The 19,689-nt window shown below is 41.2% G+C and overlaps 1 protein-coding gene across 27 annotated transcripts in view; it reads right to left on the minus strand.

Moving 5' to 3' along the window:
• LOC118212617 (formin-binding protein 1) overlaps positions 1-19,689 on the minus strand; it is a 78,247-nt gene that overhangs the window by 15,687 nt on the left and 42,871 nt on the right. For 10 of the 27 annotated variants that reach the window (XM_035390697.1, XM_035390707.1, XM_035390708.1 and 7 more), the window contains exons 5-11: positions 19,607-19,669; positions 17,806-17,910; positions 13,486-13,500; positions 7,526-7,654; positions 6,937-7,083; positions 4,325-4,519; positions 2,143-2,331 (exon numbers count right to left, since the gene is read on the minus strand). In XM_035390697.1, the coding sequence (XP_035246588.1) occupies positions 2,143-2,331; positions 4,325-4,519; positions 6,937-7,083; positions 7,526-7,654; positions 13,486-13,500; positions 17,806-17,910; positions 19,607-19,669 (843 nt within the window). The remainder of the gene's footprint in view (positions 1-2,142; positions 2,332-4,324; positions 4,520-6,936; positions 7,084-7,525; positions 7,655-13,485; positions 13,501-17,805; positions 17,911-19,606; positions 19,670-19,689) is intronic. The other 17 variants (XM_035390713.1, XM_035390716.1, XM_035390718.1 and 14 more) reach the window with 7 other exon arrangements.

Below are 19,689 nucleotides of genomic sequence, written 5' to 3' on the forward strand. Positions count from 1 at the left end.
AACTAGCATATCTAAACTGCAAGTCTCTATACTACATTCTTAAATGAGTGACTAGACGTACAGGCTTAAAAGGCTTTATTTGTTTTGTTTATTAAGGTTAAGCTTTCAAACGCTCCTTTCAATTCATTTCATTTGCTGTTCCAGAAGAGAGGATTTTAAATTATATAGAGAAAGGGAAGGGGAAAGAACAAAACTGTTCTTTGAAACTGAAGAGGCATTTGTTTAGTACACGATTACTATAAAATTATTCATTTCCTTATTTTATGTGGCTGGAACTAGTATTCAGACTCCTTCCTGATCAGCTGGGGTTTGGGGATAACCATACTGCCACAAATGCATTACTTCATAGTGAACTTGGACCTTTACACTTTTGGTAGCACATTACAACATTGAGACAATTTTATTTGGTATTTAATTTTGCATAAGGATTGCAACTGTAAGGAGCTTTACTCCTGCCAGCATTTCTTTAAAATTATAATATTACTGAGCAATAACTGAACAATAAAGGCAATGTTTAAGTCCAGACTGCCAACGTTTATCCCAACCAAGGATGGCAACTCGTCATTTGTTAAAGCTATCCACTAGATTCAATCAACTCGCACTGTACTATATTGCTGTTCTAATGAGATGAACACATTGAACTGGATTTAACATGCTAGGAGTGTGCGACTAAAAGATACTTTTAGCCAGGAGAGTTTACAAACTACCTGACCAGTAAGATCCAAACCACTGTATCGAGCACGTGGTGTCACTGATTTTTGGTGGCTAGAACCTCTTGCTTCCAATGCCATTCTCTCTATGCTGAGAAGTACTGACTTTATGCTGATATGGTACCAGATTAATCTAGGCAGGCTGGTTTTGATTGAATTGTAAAACACTTTCAAAGAGACATTCAGACTGGCAAGAGTAGACGGAGATCCTGAATACTTGTCCACTCAATACCGATTCAAAGAATAACTATGACCAGAGTTGGTGTCATTCCCATACTCGTTAATGATCCTTTTGAGGTATATGAGTTGCGGTGGCTTCTGTACAGTACAACACAGATTAGGGTGTTTGTGGGAGAAGTCACTTTAACACCATTATTAATGATTTCCCCATGCTCAACTCATGCACACGAGTGAAAGAACTAAATTTCAGATAAAATAAAAATATTTTTCACTATAGCCTGACTGACAAACGTCCAGCAGAGATCTGTACTTCTATAAAAACGTAATGCACTTCACACGAATCTCTGGTGATACTACAGGCAAAAAAGGAGGATCTGTATATTGTGCAGCATTTGACATTCCTATACTAATTTGAAGTATGCCACTCATCCAAATCAACTCCATGGTTGGAAAGACAATCTCTACTACACATTTGCAGAACTATTTTATTTTGATACCAGTAACGGTCCATAAGTCTGATATCCAAGAATTCCCATATCTGGACAATCCTTACAGCCTGGCTTATAAGTCAAACGCCATACACCAATAGAATTACACAACTTCTATAGCAGACACTCCGAGACAGAACCCGAAGTGCCTTCGAGAGTATTTCCAGACAGAAAGGTTTGTCTGCAGTAAAATTATGAAAATAAAAGGGAGAATTTGCTACTGGAGACAGGCATCTACTACTCTGGGATAGAGATTAAATGAAGCTATGGAGGCATGCAAGAGCCAGCTAGACACAGAGAAAGAGAGAAGCAGAAGAGAGGCTGTATAGAGGGAACAATGGTGCCACCAAAATGACTGCAGTACTAGCAAGACTTAGTGGATTTTTGGAATTGGAATTTAGAATATCTTCTATATTTCTTTCATCAGTGAAGTCTATAGGCAAAGTATTAAGTGACGATTTAATGTCCACAAACTGTTTGGACAATTTATATTCATATTGTGCTAGCGAATCTGAAATACAATTTGAATTTCTCTCCAAGGGGTGTCCCCAGGGCAGAGTTATCACTCACAAACTGTAAACAGATGATGTCTGAAATGATTGGACACCCCAGGCCCAAATTATCTGGGAAATTCCTGCTTGCTTTCTGCTCGGAACCCCGAGTTCCCTGTTAGTCTTCACCTGCTGTTTCAGGCGTGACCATGGAACCCCTCCATTACAGCGAGCAACAGCGCCACAGACACGCAGATCCACAAGACAACTTACCCCGCGCTTCAGACTCCGGAAGCAGTGCATTTTGGGTTTGGAGGCCATGAACTCGTTGAGGCGGTGTGAGAGGGGCTCCTTGTGCTGCTTGGGAGACTGGGGGCCGTTGGGAACAGCAGAGGGTGAGGGCGAGGTGGAGGCAGGGGGGGGAGGGGGTGGCTGGTGGGGGGACGTTAACAGGGACATAAGCTACCAGTAAGAGAGATGGAGTAGTGGCAGAAAAAGGAGGAGCAGAACAAAATAGAGGATAAAAGGAAACACAAAAAACGAGAAAAATAAGGCTCAAAAAACAAAACAAGGGGACATCAAACGGAGCATCAAACCCGGTGTTCGAGCTGTTACCTTTTATCTTTTTAATAATTCCCAAAAAAACGACGGGAAAAAGGAGTTAGAACAGAGAATGTGAAAAGCGTAAGTATGTTAAAGCGAGTTGTTACAATTGAGAAGCTATTTGCCAGAGAGCACATGCAAACTCCCCTTTTTCCCTTCATCACATGCAAGCTCTCTGACTGGAAATTCAGCACAGTCTGAAAGCGAAGCCAGCACTACTGAATTTCAGGTCATCACAGCAGTGTTTCTCTCTTACCATCCCAAATGGCTGCTGACTGCCATTTCATTTGCGGACAGAAGGTGAAATTAATGAACCAAGGTTTGGGAATTTAAGTAGAATGTTTCACAGATGCATAGAGCGTGCCCCACAGAACTTCCTCTGATATTTCTGACTACCTTGACATGATTAAAAATGAAAGCATTCACAGCAGCAGGAATACTGGTTCACTTGAAACATCTGTATCAATATATGAAACTGCAGAACATGTTCTGTACCTAAATATATGATAAACACAAAAAGAAAACAGAAAAGACAGGCTGTCCCCATGGTACTTGTATGCCTCACCGCTTAATGCATTTATAACCCGAGAAATTCAAGGAAACTCATGATTTCTTATTCTAAAAGAGAAATGAATATAAAGTGCTCATCTGTTTCTTCTATGCACATTGTGGGTCATTGAGACGTACTGTGTGCAAGCTGTCCCTTCTAGGCCATATAACACCATTCACATTAACTGTACCTCAATCTACCATGACTTTCCATGGCCTGTACTTTCGTGGTATACACATTGGAAATGTCAGTGACTGAATAAGTTCATGCATCCTTTGGGCTTGACCAAAAATAGTGTACCCTGTATCTCTGGAAAGTGATAAGCATCTTCACTTCCATCTTTAAATAACACTTTTGATGCTTTAATGGCCAGATATGAGTCACAGCACATAACAGGTGTGATGTACAGGATGTGCATACAAATATAAAATGGACTCTGCTTCCTGTGGTGATCATCCACTAATGCCACAAAGACATCGTGCTATTCATGTGCACCGCCCTGCCATGGTGTAGAACACACATCACATGCCCAAGTTTGAGGACTGCAGCTCAGCAGCACAAAGTTCTGGTTTACAGACGACAAATACATCCTAAACAGTTCAAACCCCTTCCCAGTCACCAATGGTGAACCGATGAGCCGTACAGTAGCAGGGGATTGTGGGAAGCCATTCCAGGCAGATCACAGAGAGGAGGGATACAGTTATTACAGGAGATGGTTGGGTGCAGCAAAGAGGTGTCCCACAAGAACCAGGAGGTGAATTATTCTTTGTTTGTTTTGGTGAATGGCAGTGGAACTCAAGGAATGCGTTAGTGCGTTAGAGGGGTGGTTCAACCAGAATTAAAATGACCAATGGCATATGGGAAAAGAAAATGATGACAAATGGCAATAAAAATACAACAGTAAAAATAATAAAGTAAAAAGTAGTAATTATGAAAACAATACGACTGATAAAAAATGTCAAGTGTACTAGTATGAACAAAAAACAAATAAATACAAAAGACCAACAATGCAACAACAGCAACAACAATAAAAATGGAACACAGAACTTACATACCGCTGTAAAATGGTCAGACATAAACAACAACACAAGTGCTAATGTCACAAGTTAATTCACTAAAGGATTGGGATGATTCACCATTAGATTCTAAAATAAATTGGTCTGTCCTCCAGGACATTTCTGTATAGGAAGTGATGTCACAACATACGGAATATCTTCTACACTGTTCTGGTGCATGTGTGTATGGAAAACAGCCCTGTCTGCAAACGGCGTATTAGCCCAAGGTGGAGCACGGCATCTTTACCTTGTTCTTCTTGATAAAAGGCCACAGTTTGCCCTTGCTCTTGCTGCTGGGTTTTTCTGGCTTGGCCTCCCCCCTGGAGTTGGAAAGGCTGGACTCTGAAACTGTCCTCTTCATAGGCTGGCTGTAGTCTTCAAACTCCACATCACCAGGGGGCTCAAAACCAGACTTGTAAGATTCTACAACCTGCTTTGAGTCCTGTTGAGGAGGAACCATGAAACTGATTTGGCATTTGTGCAAATGTAAAATGCAAGATATGCAAGTCAATATTTTGGTTGTACTGTAAATTTATTTTGCTTTAATTTAACGAAATACATAAATCATAAATCTGTTCTCATTGCATTGCTTAAAGCATAGAAATTAGTCAGCAGATACATCAGCCCCACTGTGTTACAAATCGAATGCTATCCATTATGGCTTAAAGGCACAGACATTTGCATTGTTGAACACTTAAAATTCAAAAATCCTCCACTTTATTTGATCAATTTTATTTTTATCTGTCAGCAAGACATTTGGGTAATGAAAGAGCAGTGTATCCATGAACGAGCCTACGTCTTATTTAGAAATACTGGATATCACTGTACACGCGAAACAGACCATCTGTCCAAGCATTTTTTTACATTATTTTTTTGTGTTGTATGATTTTTTAAACTACTTTCAATCTTCATGTAGTTTAATCGATAAACTTCAGCTGCTGCTCAAGGTAATGCTAATGTGTTGGCAAACTTTCTACAGTCTTGCATCATTGTACTGTTATGGTATTTGGAAACTACAGTCACATTAAACTGTATATAATTAAACTCATAAGGTCATTATGTTTACGCCTGGTCTGCATGAATGTCATACATACATGAGGTGAGCAACCCATATTTGGTGAAACAATAATGCCATATGCTTTTTATTATGCAGCACTAGACAAGGCATAAAATGTGGAAGTAGTGCTTAAAACAGATGTCCAAGGAAAGAACAAGCAATTAGCATGCTGGACAGCATTCCAATCACCCTGGTTTTCAGGCAGAGAAAGTGCTGAATGCTAATCACCTTAACCAGGTGCAAGCCACAGCACCTGACATCGCTAACATTTGGAACTCTTCAATAAATACCTGATATAAGTTCTATTTGGTACAAATTGAAAGACTTTCCTATTTTGAATTACTAGTATTTGTTTCCCTCCTATTTATAAGGATAAAGGAAGTGTGCAGAGTTTAGGACATAATGGAATAAACCACAGAAAAATAAAAGATCACACCTTTAATCAGGTGGCTTATCAATAACAGCAAAGAGAAGGCAAAACATGAAGCTCTTAGATGAGGCACACTGAGAGTCAGTGTGCACTGAAGCTCAATGGAGAGCTGTCTAGCTCCCCGCGCTGATGTTTGAACTGCACTCCGTACACCCTGTTGTGCGATATGCGGGTATGTCGCTTCAGAGTGTGCATGTGGCACAAGAGCCAGCTGCTTCAGTGGGCCAGTTGAAAGAAAAACACATGATTTAATCAGCTTAGCTTCCCACCGTTTACAGCTAATGAGAGCTTTAATGGCTGCCAGGGCATTTACCCCATCCACACCTACACACAACCTGTCTCCAGTAAGGCATTATATCTATGACACATTACATTATTTCAGGTTAAACTAAACCGAGTGTACTTTTACACATTTTAGTGCATTGTGTTGTTTTGGACTGACATCCTACCCTTTAATTTCCCTATTCTGCTGAATCATTTTGGAAGTAAATGTGAAATGCGAAACTAGACGAGGCCCAGGATGCATGCAGTCTGAATGGAAGACAAAAGTACTTGCAGCTGGGGAACTGCAACCGTCCCTTTTTAAATACGTTCGACTTTGAATTGCTCTGGCAGACAATTCAGAGCAACTGCAAATGTAGCATTCTCTACTAGTGAAATAATATTATATTCGAATGTAACAATGGGTTAGGTGAGTCTGAAAATTATTTTACTTTATGGAACTGCTTCTTTTGACTGGGGGATGATTCACTGAAGACTCCCCCCTCCCTACTCCTTCACTGCTGACTGTGGGCGTAACTGAGGGGCTGGCCTGCACCTGGATCCTCTCAGACAGACTCTGTGGGAGTCCGCCTGGCAACAGTTGCAGTGCTGTGGAATGGATAAGTCCCTGGGTGGGAGTGACAAAGTCAGCCTTCAGACCGTGTGCATAATTCATCTGCTTTTCATACTGCCCTCGTTTGGCTCCGAGAAACGAGGCAGGGCCACATCTGCACTTTGATTTGGCCATGGGGGCGACGTTACAAGGTTACTTTTTTCAAATAAATAAATAAAAATAGAGAGCTTTTCTGTCTTTAAATGGTTTGGTTTGGGAGCTAGACAGCTTCTCAATTGTTCTATTTGAAACCTGAAGATAAGAAACAGTAAAATGTATTTGTATCAAACAGAAGAACAGCTTGGGCAGATCTCCTGTAGAAATTTCACAGCTCACAGTACTTCACAGCTCCCAGTTCTTGCTATGATTCACAGCTTTTTGTTCTTCCTTACCGTTTGCACTGTGTGCTAATTAATTCCATCATTCTTCTTTTATATAATAACCAGTTACACTGGGTGAGAATATGCTCTATAGCTTCTATAGTTAGCCTATACTTACACTTTTGGGTTCAATGGATTCTGCTGCCTTTGTCATACCATCAAGGCATTTGCTCACGATGGGTAGAACTTGCCGGTCGACCTCTGCAAAGGTTTTCATGGACTCCCCCACCCTCTCAATTCGCCTCTCCTCCATCTCTTGGATTTTCTTCAAAGATCAGGAATTGGTCAGCATATTTCATACATACTATACCATTATGGATATATTCTAAATCATAATTCACACTCAACATTAGCAATTCTACATGGTTGGGAGGACTTAATAGCCCTTTTAAAAGATGGAGTATAATCATGCATGCTTAAGATGACTGTCTTAAAGCCTTAATACACACAAACCCCAAAATATAATCTGTGATGCATTATAATAAATGGCTCCCTCAGCATATCTGGATCATGTATAGCATGGCACTGTTTTACCTATAAGACATGTAGCAAGCCTACTATTTGTACGATGTGTGGTATGAACATTTGGTATTACTGGAACATGAAAGGTGGGGTGTGTGGTATTAACTGGATGATGTGTGGTATTAAGAATGAGGTAAAATGCATGATCAGGATTGAGGCATTGTTTACAAAAAGTGTGGCATTACCTGGAAGATGTGAGGTATGAGAGTATAGTAATGTTCATTCTGTTCCTGGTTGAACTTCTGCAGGTAGGATGAGTACTCTCCCTTGCTGTCTGCTGCCATCTGGTGCCTCATCTGGGCCTGCTGTCGTGCCTGGGAGGGCAGAGGGGCGACAGGGAGGGGGGTTCACACATACGAACTGCGGGAGACACAACGCCTGACCCCCACAATGACCAATGCGTGCCCCCACACCACACAAACACACGGCCAGATGCTGACCTGAAGGTAAAGCACAGCTGGTTGAAGCAAACGTACAGTATCTCTATTACAGGCAAAGACATTCCTCAACAATGGCGAGTGAAATGAACAGCTAGACAGACAAGAAAGGAAGGTGGGTGGTACTGACAATCCAGACGTGCTTTTCATCCAGACCATTTACATCATTCTGGGAAGTAACATACATCTCTGAAGATGAAGCACATGAATAATAACACAGTCATTAAGAGAGAATACAGACCTGCTTCTCTACAAAGGGCAATGCTGACTTGCTAGGAATTATAATGACCTGTAATAACTGACAGTAGAATAATTGAGTTGCAGTCATTTTTAGCACAGTCTGGTCATCTCTTTCAGTTACCATTCTCACAGTACAGTTTCTTTTTTGTGTTTGTATACCCTTAATTCAGGCAACAAAATTTATTTATGCACAAATTCAAATCTAGAAGTTATGGGGGCTCTGCACTGTATAAACCTTTTAAATGGCCCCATCGCTGCAATATGGCACATGTCCATCCATACATAAAAACAATAATCCCATCCATGAAGGTTAAACTGCCCTTTGGGGAACCATAAACCCCAGGAAACCAAAGAAATGGCCCCATTCTTCCATTCATGTTTTTAATTTTAGAGTTTATGAAATCATCTGTTTTACAGCCAATCACACCTCTGTTCCAGCCAACCCCTTCAAAGCACGTAATCTCCTTAGAGCAGACCACACCATCTAAGGGTAAGTTAGAAACACTGTGCTCTGTACTAAATATTGATGCTCTACAAATTTCCATTAGCAGCTGGACTGCTCATCAATGACACTTGGCTGACTGCATTGTAAGCAATCCAGTGATGGTGTAAACTGAGACTGGAGGTGAGCAGCCAGACATTCTTCCCCTCCATTCGCACAGTGCTCCCCTCATCTTACTCCAGGCTGGGAGGCCAAACAATGTGCCAGACACATGTGCGTTTGGCTAGTTAGGGCGAATGAATCCGGCTTGACCATTCAGGCTGGAGCTTCTCCGAGTTTCACGTGAGGCAGCCTCTGTGTGTAATCTGCAGGTACACGCAAATGACCACAGAATGCTGCCCGGTGAGGAAGCTGTGCCAAGCGTTGGCACCCCAATCCAAATCTCAGTGGCTGCCAACATCGAGCAACCAGCAATGCCATGGGACCACAGGTATATCTAGTGCAACAAAATTATGCCCCTGAAGAGAATTAATTCATTACCACAACACACACCCAGTTTTTCAATGGTATATTCATTAAAATCATTGTTAGGGCAGTGTTTGAGGTTGAACAGGGCAGAGATTCCGTATGTAATGCAAGCATCCATGAACACCAGTGGGTGCATATCAACAGCATAGTAATAATATCAACTACCAAAATTTAAATAATCTTTAAGTTAAATTATTAGTTAAACAAAAGTACAAAATATTTAACTTTGCTGATTAACATTAATGCTGCAGTAATGCTGTGGGTGTCACAATTATCAGAATTCTGAAAACACAGGTATTCCATACAATTCTATAAATAGTGTGCAGTACTGTCAAGAAGAGTATATTACTGCAGGTGAACTGAAAAATGTAATCTGCTGAGAGCCCCTACAATCAAGTAACTGAATAATGGTGTCACCTTGGAGGGGGAAAAAATCACCTCTCCTCCCCTGTGCGATCTCCTGACTGGCAGTCCTCCAGGACAGCCGCTGTGCATCGAGCATACCCAGAAGCGTGCAGACATACGCGCAGCACTGCAGCATTAATGACGCTCAGGCGACAGACTGAGGGTTGCATTTTTAACCCTTGCCTGATGAGTACAACCTGAACAGCAGAACCAGGAGTCCCTGTCAAGCTCTCTGTGTTTTTATCTCTCGAGTTCAATGAACTTTACAAGGATTTCTGTCAACATGGAGTACCATCGTTAGCATCAGCTAAAACCAAGTCAGGAATGTGAGAGTTCCTCTGACAAACCATTTTAGTTACATTATTAGCATCCATGTACTTTTCATTCATACAGCCCACAGCTCACATTAAGGGCCTTGAATAGAGGGACATAGGAGTGAAATCTGAACCCATGACTGGCCTGAGGCCTCAAAGTATTCCCTGAAAAATATCAGAAGGATTGCTGCATTACATTTAATCTTTACAAAACTCCAGCTTAGTAGCAAACCTTATAGAACCGCATAGCTGACAGAGATCCACCCCCCCCCCCCCCCCACCCCAACACACACACACCAAAAAGTACAAAAACAGCTAAGTTTCTGCTTATTATTTGTGTACTCTGCTTGGCAGACTACTGGTTGCAGTCCAGTAGTCTGAACCATTCATCATAGATGGGGAAGGTTCCTTTTTAAGGCATGTGGGGTGCAGCATGCGAAGTCCTTGACCACAGACTTATCTGCAGTACACTGTATGTAGTCTTATACTGAGGACAACACAAAATGAAAAGTACCAAAGGAAAATGACCTTGCAGGTCGTTCACGGTGCGTTGCATCTTGGGACACGTTGAATAACACAGAATGTGACGATGCATTAAAATAATGAAGGAGACGACCAAGGAGAAACGTGTGAGAAGGGGGGTTGGCGTGCTCTCAGAGCTGTACAGGAACCCTGGAAGGAGCACAGGCTGTTTAGCGGATTCTGTTTTTCATGAGATCGAGCAGGCTATGGGAAGTGTGATTACAACACAGCTAAGCCATCACATCCTACTCCTCCTCCTCCTGGAGGGCAAGAGACACTTTTAATCCTGTGTTTCAGCTCCACTACCATGAAAACAGTCATCCAACCTTTTTGTGTAATGTAACATACCGACACGCGTGTACTATTTATTCAATAAGCATTAGCTTTGAACAAAGAAAAAAAAAACTACTTCAGTTACATGCTAGAAAACAAATGCAATTACACACATGCCAAATCTCCTATTCCATATGCATTTAAAACACATTCTGCATGTGAAAAGAAGAGCAATGGAAGTGTTCTGGCACTGATACAAAGGCCTCCAAACTGAAAGGTAGGAGAGCAGCTCTCCCAAGGAGGGAAGCAAATAAAACTAAACACACAATGAAATCTCTGCCCACAACATACTCTCCATCATTCCACTCGTGTCAGGTCTCAGGGAGCCTCTGCAGAGCCCATAAGATCATACTCAGGGAGAAGTGAAGAGTCAGAGCAGAAGCCGTAAGACATGCACAAACGGAAATGTGGCACGCCTACCAGGAATTAGCCTACACTAAAATTACACTTAGAAAAAAGAATCCTGCCATCTGCCAATCCAAAATCTCCAACAAAGCAGCAGCAAGGCTGAACTAATTAAAATGACAGGAATATCAGTCAAGCAGAGGAGCGACATCACAGCTCACCGCCAGTCAAAAACCACAGAGCAACCAACAGTCAGAATAATCTGCACTTCAATCGCCTCGCTTCCTGTTTATTGAAAAAAAACATCAAGTTCACCATGGCAAATGCGCTGCGTAGAGGAAGTGTGTTTAAGCTGCATAGAAAGTGCCAGTTACTCAGAACCCACATTCTGGGGACTTCTACGAAACATGAACTGTTAAAGTACCATTTCAACTACTCCCTCTATCCAACTCACAGGTATAGACTGCGTTAAGTGATAAATCTGTCATTGTACAGTCAACATGAATGTCTACCATCTGGCTGTAGGTACAGAGTACCTTTCGCCAACACCAGCCATGGCCATAGATCTTTTAGTTCCATAGAGAGTCAACATCCTCAACATTCTACAAACAAAGAATTCTAGCTTAAGCAAATGTAAATAGTGGGTCCATGCATTTATGCATCTGTCTTTTTGCACTATAGCACTGTTCCAGTGTCCTACTTTATGTACTGTCCCTGATGAGACAACCATGTTCTGACCGTGTGACGCACACACATTTCCTGCAAATGATCTTCCTCTCTGTTGAAACAACAGAAGGTAACAGAAAAGCACTTCACTAAGCAAAGTCTCCCCTTCATATTTGTCCTTAGTTTCAATTCATAAATTAGGCCTAATGCATGTTTTGGCTTTTGAATGTTTTTTAGCATGCACTTTATACTGTGAGTTCAGAAATCCTCAATTAAATTTCCAGTTTAAGGAAGTTTCGTCTGAAACCAGGCCTCAAGTCAGGCAGTGGGATCTCACTAGAGGGAAGTCTTGCATTAAGCCTTGAGGGAAGTGGCTTTATGAGTTTCTGACCATCTGCAGATAGACTTGCCTAACTGCTCATAGAGCTCTGAAAACTTAAATCTGCAAAAACATGAACTCTAAAAATATCAGAACTTCCATTAAGTTGAAAAAAAATTAAAATACAGAAAGGGCTGCTGGTTGGCCATTCCTGTTAAGCAACTGTGCTAGTTCATGGGCCCCCCAGTGGGAACATGCCAGTGCCAACTGTAGCTGACAGCACCGTAGGGCTGTCCACCAGATGAACTACCCATAAGAGGTCTTCAGCCTCCAAATGAGCCCAACTCATAGACTGTAGTGTGATAAGAACCAGCACCTGACATCTCTAGCTTCAAAGGGAAGCACAAGCTTGTCTGTGCTATCTCAAATCAATAGAGATATAGATCAGCAAAAAGAACTGGCATACCAAATTCCACAACTCTTTTTAAATGAATGACACAGCGGTAAAATAGTTTCTCCCTATTAGGAAATTTTTAATTTATGAAATCCATCTACGAACGCTCATACTTGAACGTGAGTGTATCTGTTTACCTGTCTGTGCACATGTGAGTGAAAACAGTAGCTGAATGAAATATAAGCAGTAAAATATACACCTGAGTAATTGTGAAGTGTGGAAGCAGGCACATCAAATGAGGATGCTCATTTCATGCTTACAGAGGCCACGAGAGGAAAATAAACAATGCTTACATACGAGTATATGCGTGAATGAATGAATAAATGGATTGATGAATGACTGAATAATTAAATAATTTGAATGACTGATGAAATAAATGGCACAAATGCTGTCCAGTACAGTCAGGCAAAACACTCAAGAAGTTCTGGTGAGATTGTGCTCGGCATGCACAGTGCGCACAGATACAGTTCATGAGCAACAAGACGGACCCCACATGACGTACAAGCATACACACATACAGTATGCGCACAGGTTAGACGGAAGACCTGGATCTTATGACAACACATGGGTAGTTTTCCCTGATACAGGGAGTATTTTTGACCAAAGATGAGTCACATCTGACTCCAAACCAATACAGGCTTGGTCTGGCCACTCATCAAGACAGAAACTGTACTGTCACATAATTAATTTTTATTCAGTTTTTCCAAGGTACTAACGACCATCCATATGCACCTTGAAATATGCAACCATATTTAAGGTACAATATAAAGAATATTCTTTAGTTCTAATTCAAAGGCTCATTAAAATAAGATGTTACCTTTGTATAGTAAATTTTGTTGGGTTTAGAGGTATAAAGCGTCACAGAACATAAATTCATGCCTAGATGGTGAGTTAGAGAAGATCAAAACAATGAAAGAAGAGATGTTGAAACTGCTTTTCAACCGGTTGTGTATCAGGTAGATACCCCTGAAACCTTGCACAGACTAGACACTAATTCCTTGGGTGGAAGATTTTGTTTAAATGCTATTAACGTTCAAACGGATGACTGTCTTTGGTGGTGAACTGGCCGTGGAGTGACTGAGTGCACGGTGAACAGATAAACAAGTCCCCACAAACATGAAAGACGTGTTGTGAACCTACCTTGTGGGAACATCGCTTCAAGGCATGTCAGAAAACAAAAATATAGGAGTTAGCTTCAGGGTACTAGGAAGGCGATTTAACAGACTGAGTCTTGGAGTACACTATATTAATAAGTAAGCTCACTGAGCCCCAGGGTAAACCCTGAACTATGAAAATGGTAGATAATTTTTATGGAACATGTATGGTGCAAATCAGCAACAGGCATGAATTACTGGGTAAAAGAGATGTATTACTGAGTATGTAGGACAATGCATGGAGGTTATTCTTCCTTTATTTTCAGTGATTAAATACTTATGTAAAAAAAAAAAAAAAAAAAAAACTTGGATATCAGATATTGAACCCCGTTCAAAAAGCTCAGGACACACAAGTTAGAAAAATGGAAACCTATGGATATTTTTAGCGATGGGCCTTGGTTTGTGTGAAACCGCTAATGTGAGGAAATCCCCCCAGCAGGGACAATAAAATGTATGAGGTCACATCAACTGCTGTTTTAACCAAAACTTGGCTCAACATACTCCGATCTTTTTGTGATTGTTTGAATTAAATTATTCTGAAAACCATGGGCATGGAGAATTGGAAGTGTTCTCTGCATTAAGAGACCTTGTTGATGTACATGCAAGCCCACACATCCATTTCTCCTTAGCTTTTATGGGAAAGTCCCTATCTTTGTGTTGTTATGGCAGGCGCCACCCAGACCAAACAATGAACATTAACAGTAAACTGTGAATCAGCCTCTTTACACAAAAGAGCCCCTACAATAACCACTATACCCCCTACCTGCTATGTAAAACCATGACTATTCTGCGATGGGGGAGCCCAATTGCTCACACAGCACAGAGAATCCAAATATCAGCAGATTCTTCCTCCACTCAGAACACAACACTTTAATGCTGCTCCATTTAGCAGGCAGCAAAATGATTGTGGGGCCACTGCAAGTCAGACCATCCCTCATTTGAATGGATAGAGGGACACATAACAATGTGTATACATAAACACAAAAATAAACATGATGGCTGATGCTATGTGGTTTATAGGAGAACTGGACTGGTCAGGCTCCTTTTCAATCAGCATAGTGAACTGCACCAATTCAGTTTACTGGATAGAAACAGTAGAAATGCAACAAAGTAAATGGTGGAGTGAAATGAATGCACACTCACCAAAAAAAATACCATAACTAAGAATAAACTGGAGCATATACATACTCACACACACTGGTATTAGTGTCATCCCTATTCTCTGAGTGTGTTATGAAGACACCCATATGACCAAGTCCTCCAGGTAAAGCAGGGCTTGTAGAACTGATCACTGCAAACATATCCATATCAGTCCTGGATAAATGACTGGCATTCTCTGTCCCTCTCTGTCCTGTGTGTCAATGTCCCTGGACAGAAACTTATACTTTCACAATTTGACAGAAAAGGGGCAAGGGCCATGAATTCTGATCAACACTAACTAACAAAGACCTTTTAAAGCCCCAAGCAATACTTACTACAGTGCACTGCTTCTCAGAGCATAGCAGGACTGCGCTGATATTTACCAGCTAATGGCAGCACAGTAAAGTGATGGCAGAGTCCTCAGTTTACAGGTCATAGCGGCAACAGAATGTGATGAATCACTGATGTAGATATAAAAGCACAAATGCAGGAGTTATGAAAAACGAAAATTTCCAAGAGGGTAAAGAATAATTAAAATGCATTTTTTTATTTGAAATCAAATCTGTGCTTGTTTAAGGGCAGAAAAATAAACTTAACCCCCATCTGAAATAAATAAAATCTAACTTAACACTCAGTGATAAAGGCGATTAAATGGACTTTAATAATAATTTTCTGAAAACACAATGATAAAATCATTAGACGTAACAATGGAAGATGAAAACCAAACTTCACCAGTCTCAACCAAATCTCCCATTGTACTATGGTAAAATATACTATATGTCAGAGCCAACTGTATACTTACATTTGTCATAACAGGTGCATCAAAATGACGTGTGTCATTACACTAAATTCTTGTAATTCCATCTCAAAAATGTGTCCCTCTTACTGCTGTCCACTAAGTTTCAGGTTCCGGTGTATACTTTTCCTATATAGCTGCTGGGGGACATTCTCTAAACAGCAATGCTCGGATGTCAGGGAAAATCTGTGTCATTCTAGGACAGTGTGATCTGCCAGGAGAGCAAAGCTTGGTATTTAACAAAGTACAACTTCATGTGAACCTGAATAAGTATGACTGCTCTCCATTGAAGAACAATACACGTTCAGGAATAAACATGCACAGTGGGTACTACGTACAACTTCTTGAAGGCCCACTTCAGAGGATCTCTTGGTATATGAGGGATCTAAAGAAACCACTGTGCAGTCCAGTGGTGCTTTAGTGTGTATGTAGAGGCAACATGAAAACAAAGTGATCGTAATGAGTTTGTGTGTGTGAGAGTACAGATGCAGATTTATCTAAGAGAGGTCAGTCCCGTGTTTGTATTTATTTATTTGTTTACCCCTGTGCTCTAGGAGGTTTTAAATGTTTGTGTACATTCCATTTACTGTGAACCTCTATGAAGCTCTGGTGGAGGGCCCACACCTTGCAAATCACATACCCTACATACACTGAAATACATGTTTGTTGTGTGACTAAGAAAATGGGAATCAAGTGAGTAATGATAGCGTCTACTTTAAAATATAGTCTGTACATAGTTTTAGGCTAGCAAGATACATTAGCCTACAAAAATATGCTTCTCTTTCTGAGTATACAGTGAGGAAACGCAACCTTCCTGACATCAGTGTTTGAACTCTTCTGCTTGTTCTGTAAATAATAAATTACAGGCATTAATAAATGATAAAGCACTACTCAAGCAGAATAGAAAACTATGGGTTTTGTGTTATTTTTTCTATTTTTTTTTTTAAGACCATGAATGTTCAGAGCCAGGCAAATCACTAAATTCTAGGTAATTCCAAATGATTGGAGTTTCAAGAAAGACTTGCAGGTTTCTTCACTCAGCTGGTCTTCTGTTTTCTTAACATTATATAATCAGACTTACAATGTCCTCAGATTGTTCTAGTTTTGTACAAATACCCTTCAGGCCATAGAGAAAGACCAGGGAAAATGATCTCTAACGCAACAATCTCCAACAATGTGTGATTATATAGGAATACAATCTAATAAAGGTGCACATTGATTCACACAAGTGTTTTCACTTCCAATACTGGACAGTGTCTGTTTGAGTGGCCTCAGGGGACAGTTCAGTGATCCTGTTCTGCATTCAGACCAAGTGTTAAAGAAACACAGGGCTGAATGAGGGAGAAATGTTGTTATCTCACTTCCCCACAGAAGCTGTATTCCCGAACTGAAGGCATTGCAGCCACCATGTTTCCAGGCTGAAGAAAAGGCTGTTGTCACAAGTGTATTTGCATTATAATCACATCTAAATCACTTCAGCAATTAGATCTGTAGTCCTGACTGCTGGTGGACGAGGACTGTCCGCTCACCCATAAGCTGTATACCCTTGCAGGTTTGTGGCAGCTGCTAAATATAGTAGGTGCTCTTAAGGTGAGTCTCTATCAACCTGAGCAGGTCCTGTTTAATAACAGCTATTAAAAAGGGGCAGGAGATGCATCATGCGTCACCTTCATGCTGTCCCCCTATGTCAAATAAGCATTCCGTGAAAGCCTTGTGTGAAACTCCACAATGGTTTTTACTCTACTTCCACCTCTGAAAGGGATCAGGTAATAGTGACCTCAGAAGTAAAAGCAAAAGTCCTGTCCAGTGATCCGTACAAACTCAAGACACCTACAAGTCAAAAGACTAGCAGGGTCAGAAGAAATTGGAAATGAGAGTTTGTTCACAGTTACTGTATAGCCGCTGCTTGAGACATCGCCTATAAACTAGCTGGGACTTTGGCTTATTGTTGTCATTTACAGTCATTTCTTCATGGCTCAAACCCCCACATTCTCTCATAATGGGGTTTATAGAGATTAGTGAGGCTCGCTGTCACCCTGCACTCTGTGGGCCTGAAAGAAACACACAGCAGAAGGCTAGCGGCCCACATTGACAATACCAGCCTTGTACTGCAAGGAAACTCTAACTCCATCTACATTCATCTGCAACGTCACACTGCTCCAGTGAAGCTTGTACATTTGTATATCAGATTAAAGAGGTCTGTACATCATCGCCTTCAAAGCGGTATCCCATGAGTCTTGACGATTCAAGGGTCCACTTCCGGCACCAATCAGAGTTTATTTGAGGGGAAGGAGGTGTGAGCCGGACCCAGTCTGCATGGGCTGTTCTAGTTGTGAGGGAGAATCCCTTGGTTCCGACTCGGTTGCTCACCTTCTCCACGTCTGCCTTAGTCACGTTGATGTCTGCGTCCATCTTCTCAAAGTACTGCTGCGCCCTGTCCGCTTCTTTGCAGTCCCTCTCAAACCTGCGTTTACTCTGAAAACAGTGACCACACACAGAATGAGTGGCTTCTCATTAACCACAAACAGAGCAAGGTGGAATTTGTACAGGGAACGAAAGTAGAACAGATCTCTGCAGGTTTCATACACACCACAAGGAGCTGACAGAGTTTCCTTTGCGGGTGACTGTTGTCAAGGAGACAATGCTATTTCTCCTCTTTTCCTAGGGTATGCTTTCAATAATTAAACTTAACTGGAAGAAGTATTTTAACACATATTCAAAAAAGTGGTTAGGTACATGCTAAGCACCCATGCAGTTCTTACTGGAACAAGATCAAACGTCATACTGGAAGGTGAAGTCAGTGTCCTACCGCCCTGGACTCTAATCTGCAGGCCCTCTCATAATGAACGCCCTAAACAGCACCCTACACTACTGTCAATGACAGAGAGAGCGGTTTGTTCAGCCTCTATTTGTGATTATACTGTAAAGAGGCATCATTGTGTGCAACACCATCTGAACAAACAGTGCTTGTTCTGTGTCTATATAATTTGAGCACACTGTAGCTTCCCATGGCTCTTTCTCATACAATGAAATCATTGAAACATTGAATGTCTGAAGAAGCACAAGACTGCAATATTTCTTTTAACACTGGGTGGGGGCATTTGGAGCTGGTGGGCGGAAGGCTGTGCTGCTACAGTGCTCCGGGGTGGCAATCTACCACATGCCTGGGACTCCCTCCATTCCTCCATCGCTAATTTCCTCATTCCTACACTCCCTAATTCTGCCCCCTCCAAACGCAGATGTTGTCCAGAATGGGGGGTGGAGGCAGGCTTGCAGGGCTCTCCTCTGACATTCTGGAAGCCGTAATGGATCCATCTGAATTCGGAAATCTGATCTCTGCTCACAGCCACCCCCATATCCCCAACACTTGATATCAAGCACTGTATATGGGAGGAAAAGAGTGCCATAACCCCTGGCCTTCTGAGGACTCCTCACCCTCCGCCAGTCTAGAACGTCTGGTCACCTGTGTCTGGCTCCTTATTCATTGACCTCTCATAAATCAATATTGCAAAAACAGACGATGAGGTATAAACTGGCTAACAAGGCCCTGGGTGCCAGGGTCTGGAGCTCACCAACTTAGCCCACATGCACTCTGCCTTGAATGCAACACTGCAGTAACACAATTGTGAGACTTACAACACAAATTACTGTTATCGTCGTGATTCTTATTCTTATTCATTTGAACTTTGTAACTTACATTTTACTTACTGCCCTTGAATTTACAGTATGGAAGTAATCAAGTACTATTTGTATGTAGAAATGGTACTAGCTATGCAGTGTGTATAGAAGTGTGAACCAGAATTCAAACTAGCAATATTGTAGGTACTTAAGTCCTACGCATTTCAACAAACTATGAATCTGAATAATTGAAAATAGTTTAAAGGTAACAAAAACATTTCAGTGTCAGTTTCTTGAATTTACATGATTTTATTTCCTAGTTCAGTTGGATAGGTTTCAAAAGATTAATTTGACTTAGGTTGCAACTTAGGTTTCTCTCAAAAGGTAAAGTACCACTTTGTTAAGTGAACCGTGGGTGGTGACCCAATTGTTTACTTTTTTTACATGAAACGTTGCATCCCTACTATATGCAGGCAGCCATAATCCACACTTCTACTGCTCTTTAAAACATCTCCAGTAATACTACTAAAATATAGTTAGTGGAGAAACTCACAGATTCCAGCTGTTTCCAGGAGTTTTCAATGTGTTGCTGTGCCTTGCGTCCATCATGGAAATGCTAAACAGGAGAAACAGAAA

This window comes from Anguilla anguilla, chromosome 14 (assembly GCF_013347855.1).
Source record: "Anguilla anguilla isolate fAngAng1 chromosome 14, fAngAng1.pri, whole genome shotgun sequence".
In the NCBI taxonomy this organism is placed as follows: domain Eukaryota; kingdom Metazoa; phylum Chordata; class Actinopteri; order Anguilliformes; family Anguillidae; genus Anguilla; species Anguilla anguilla.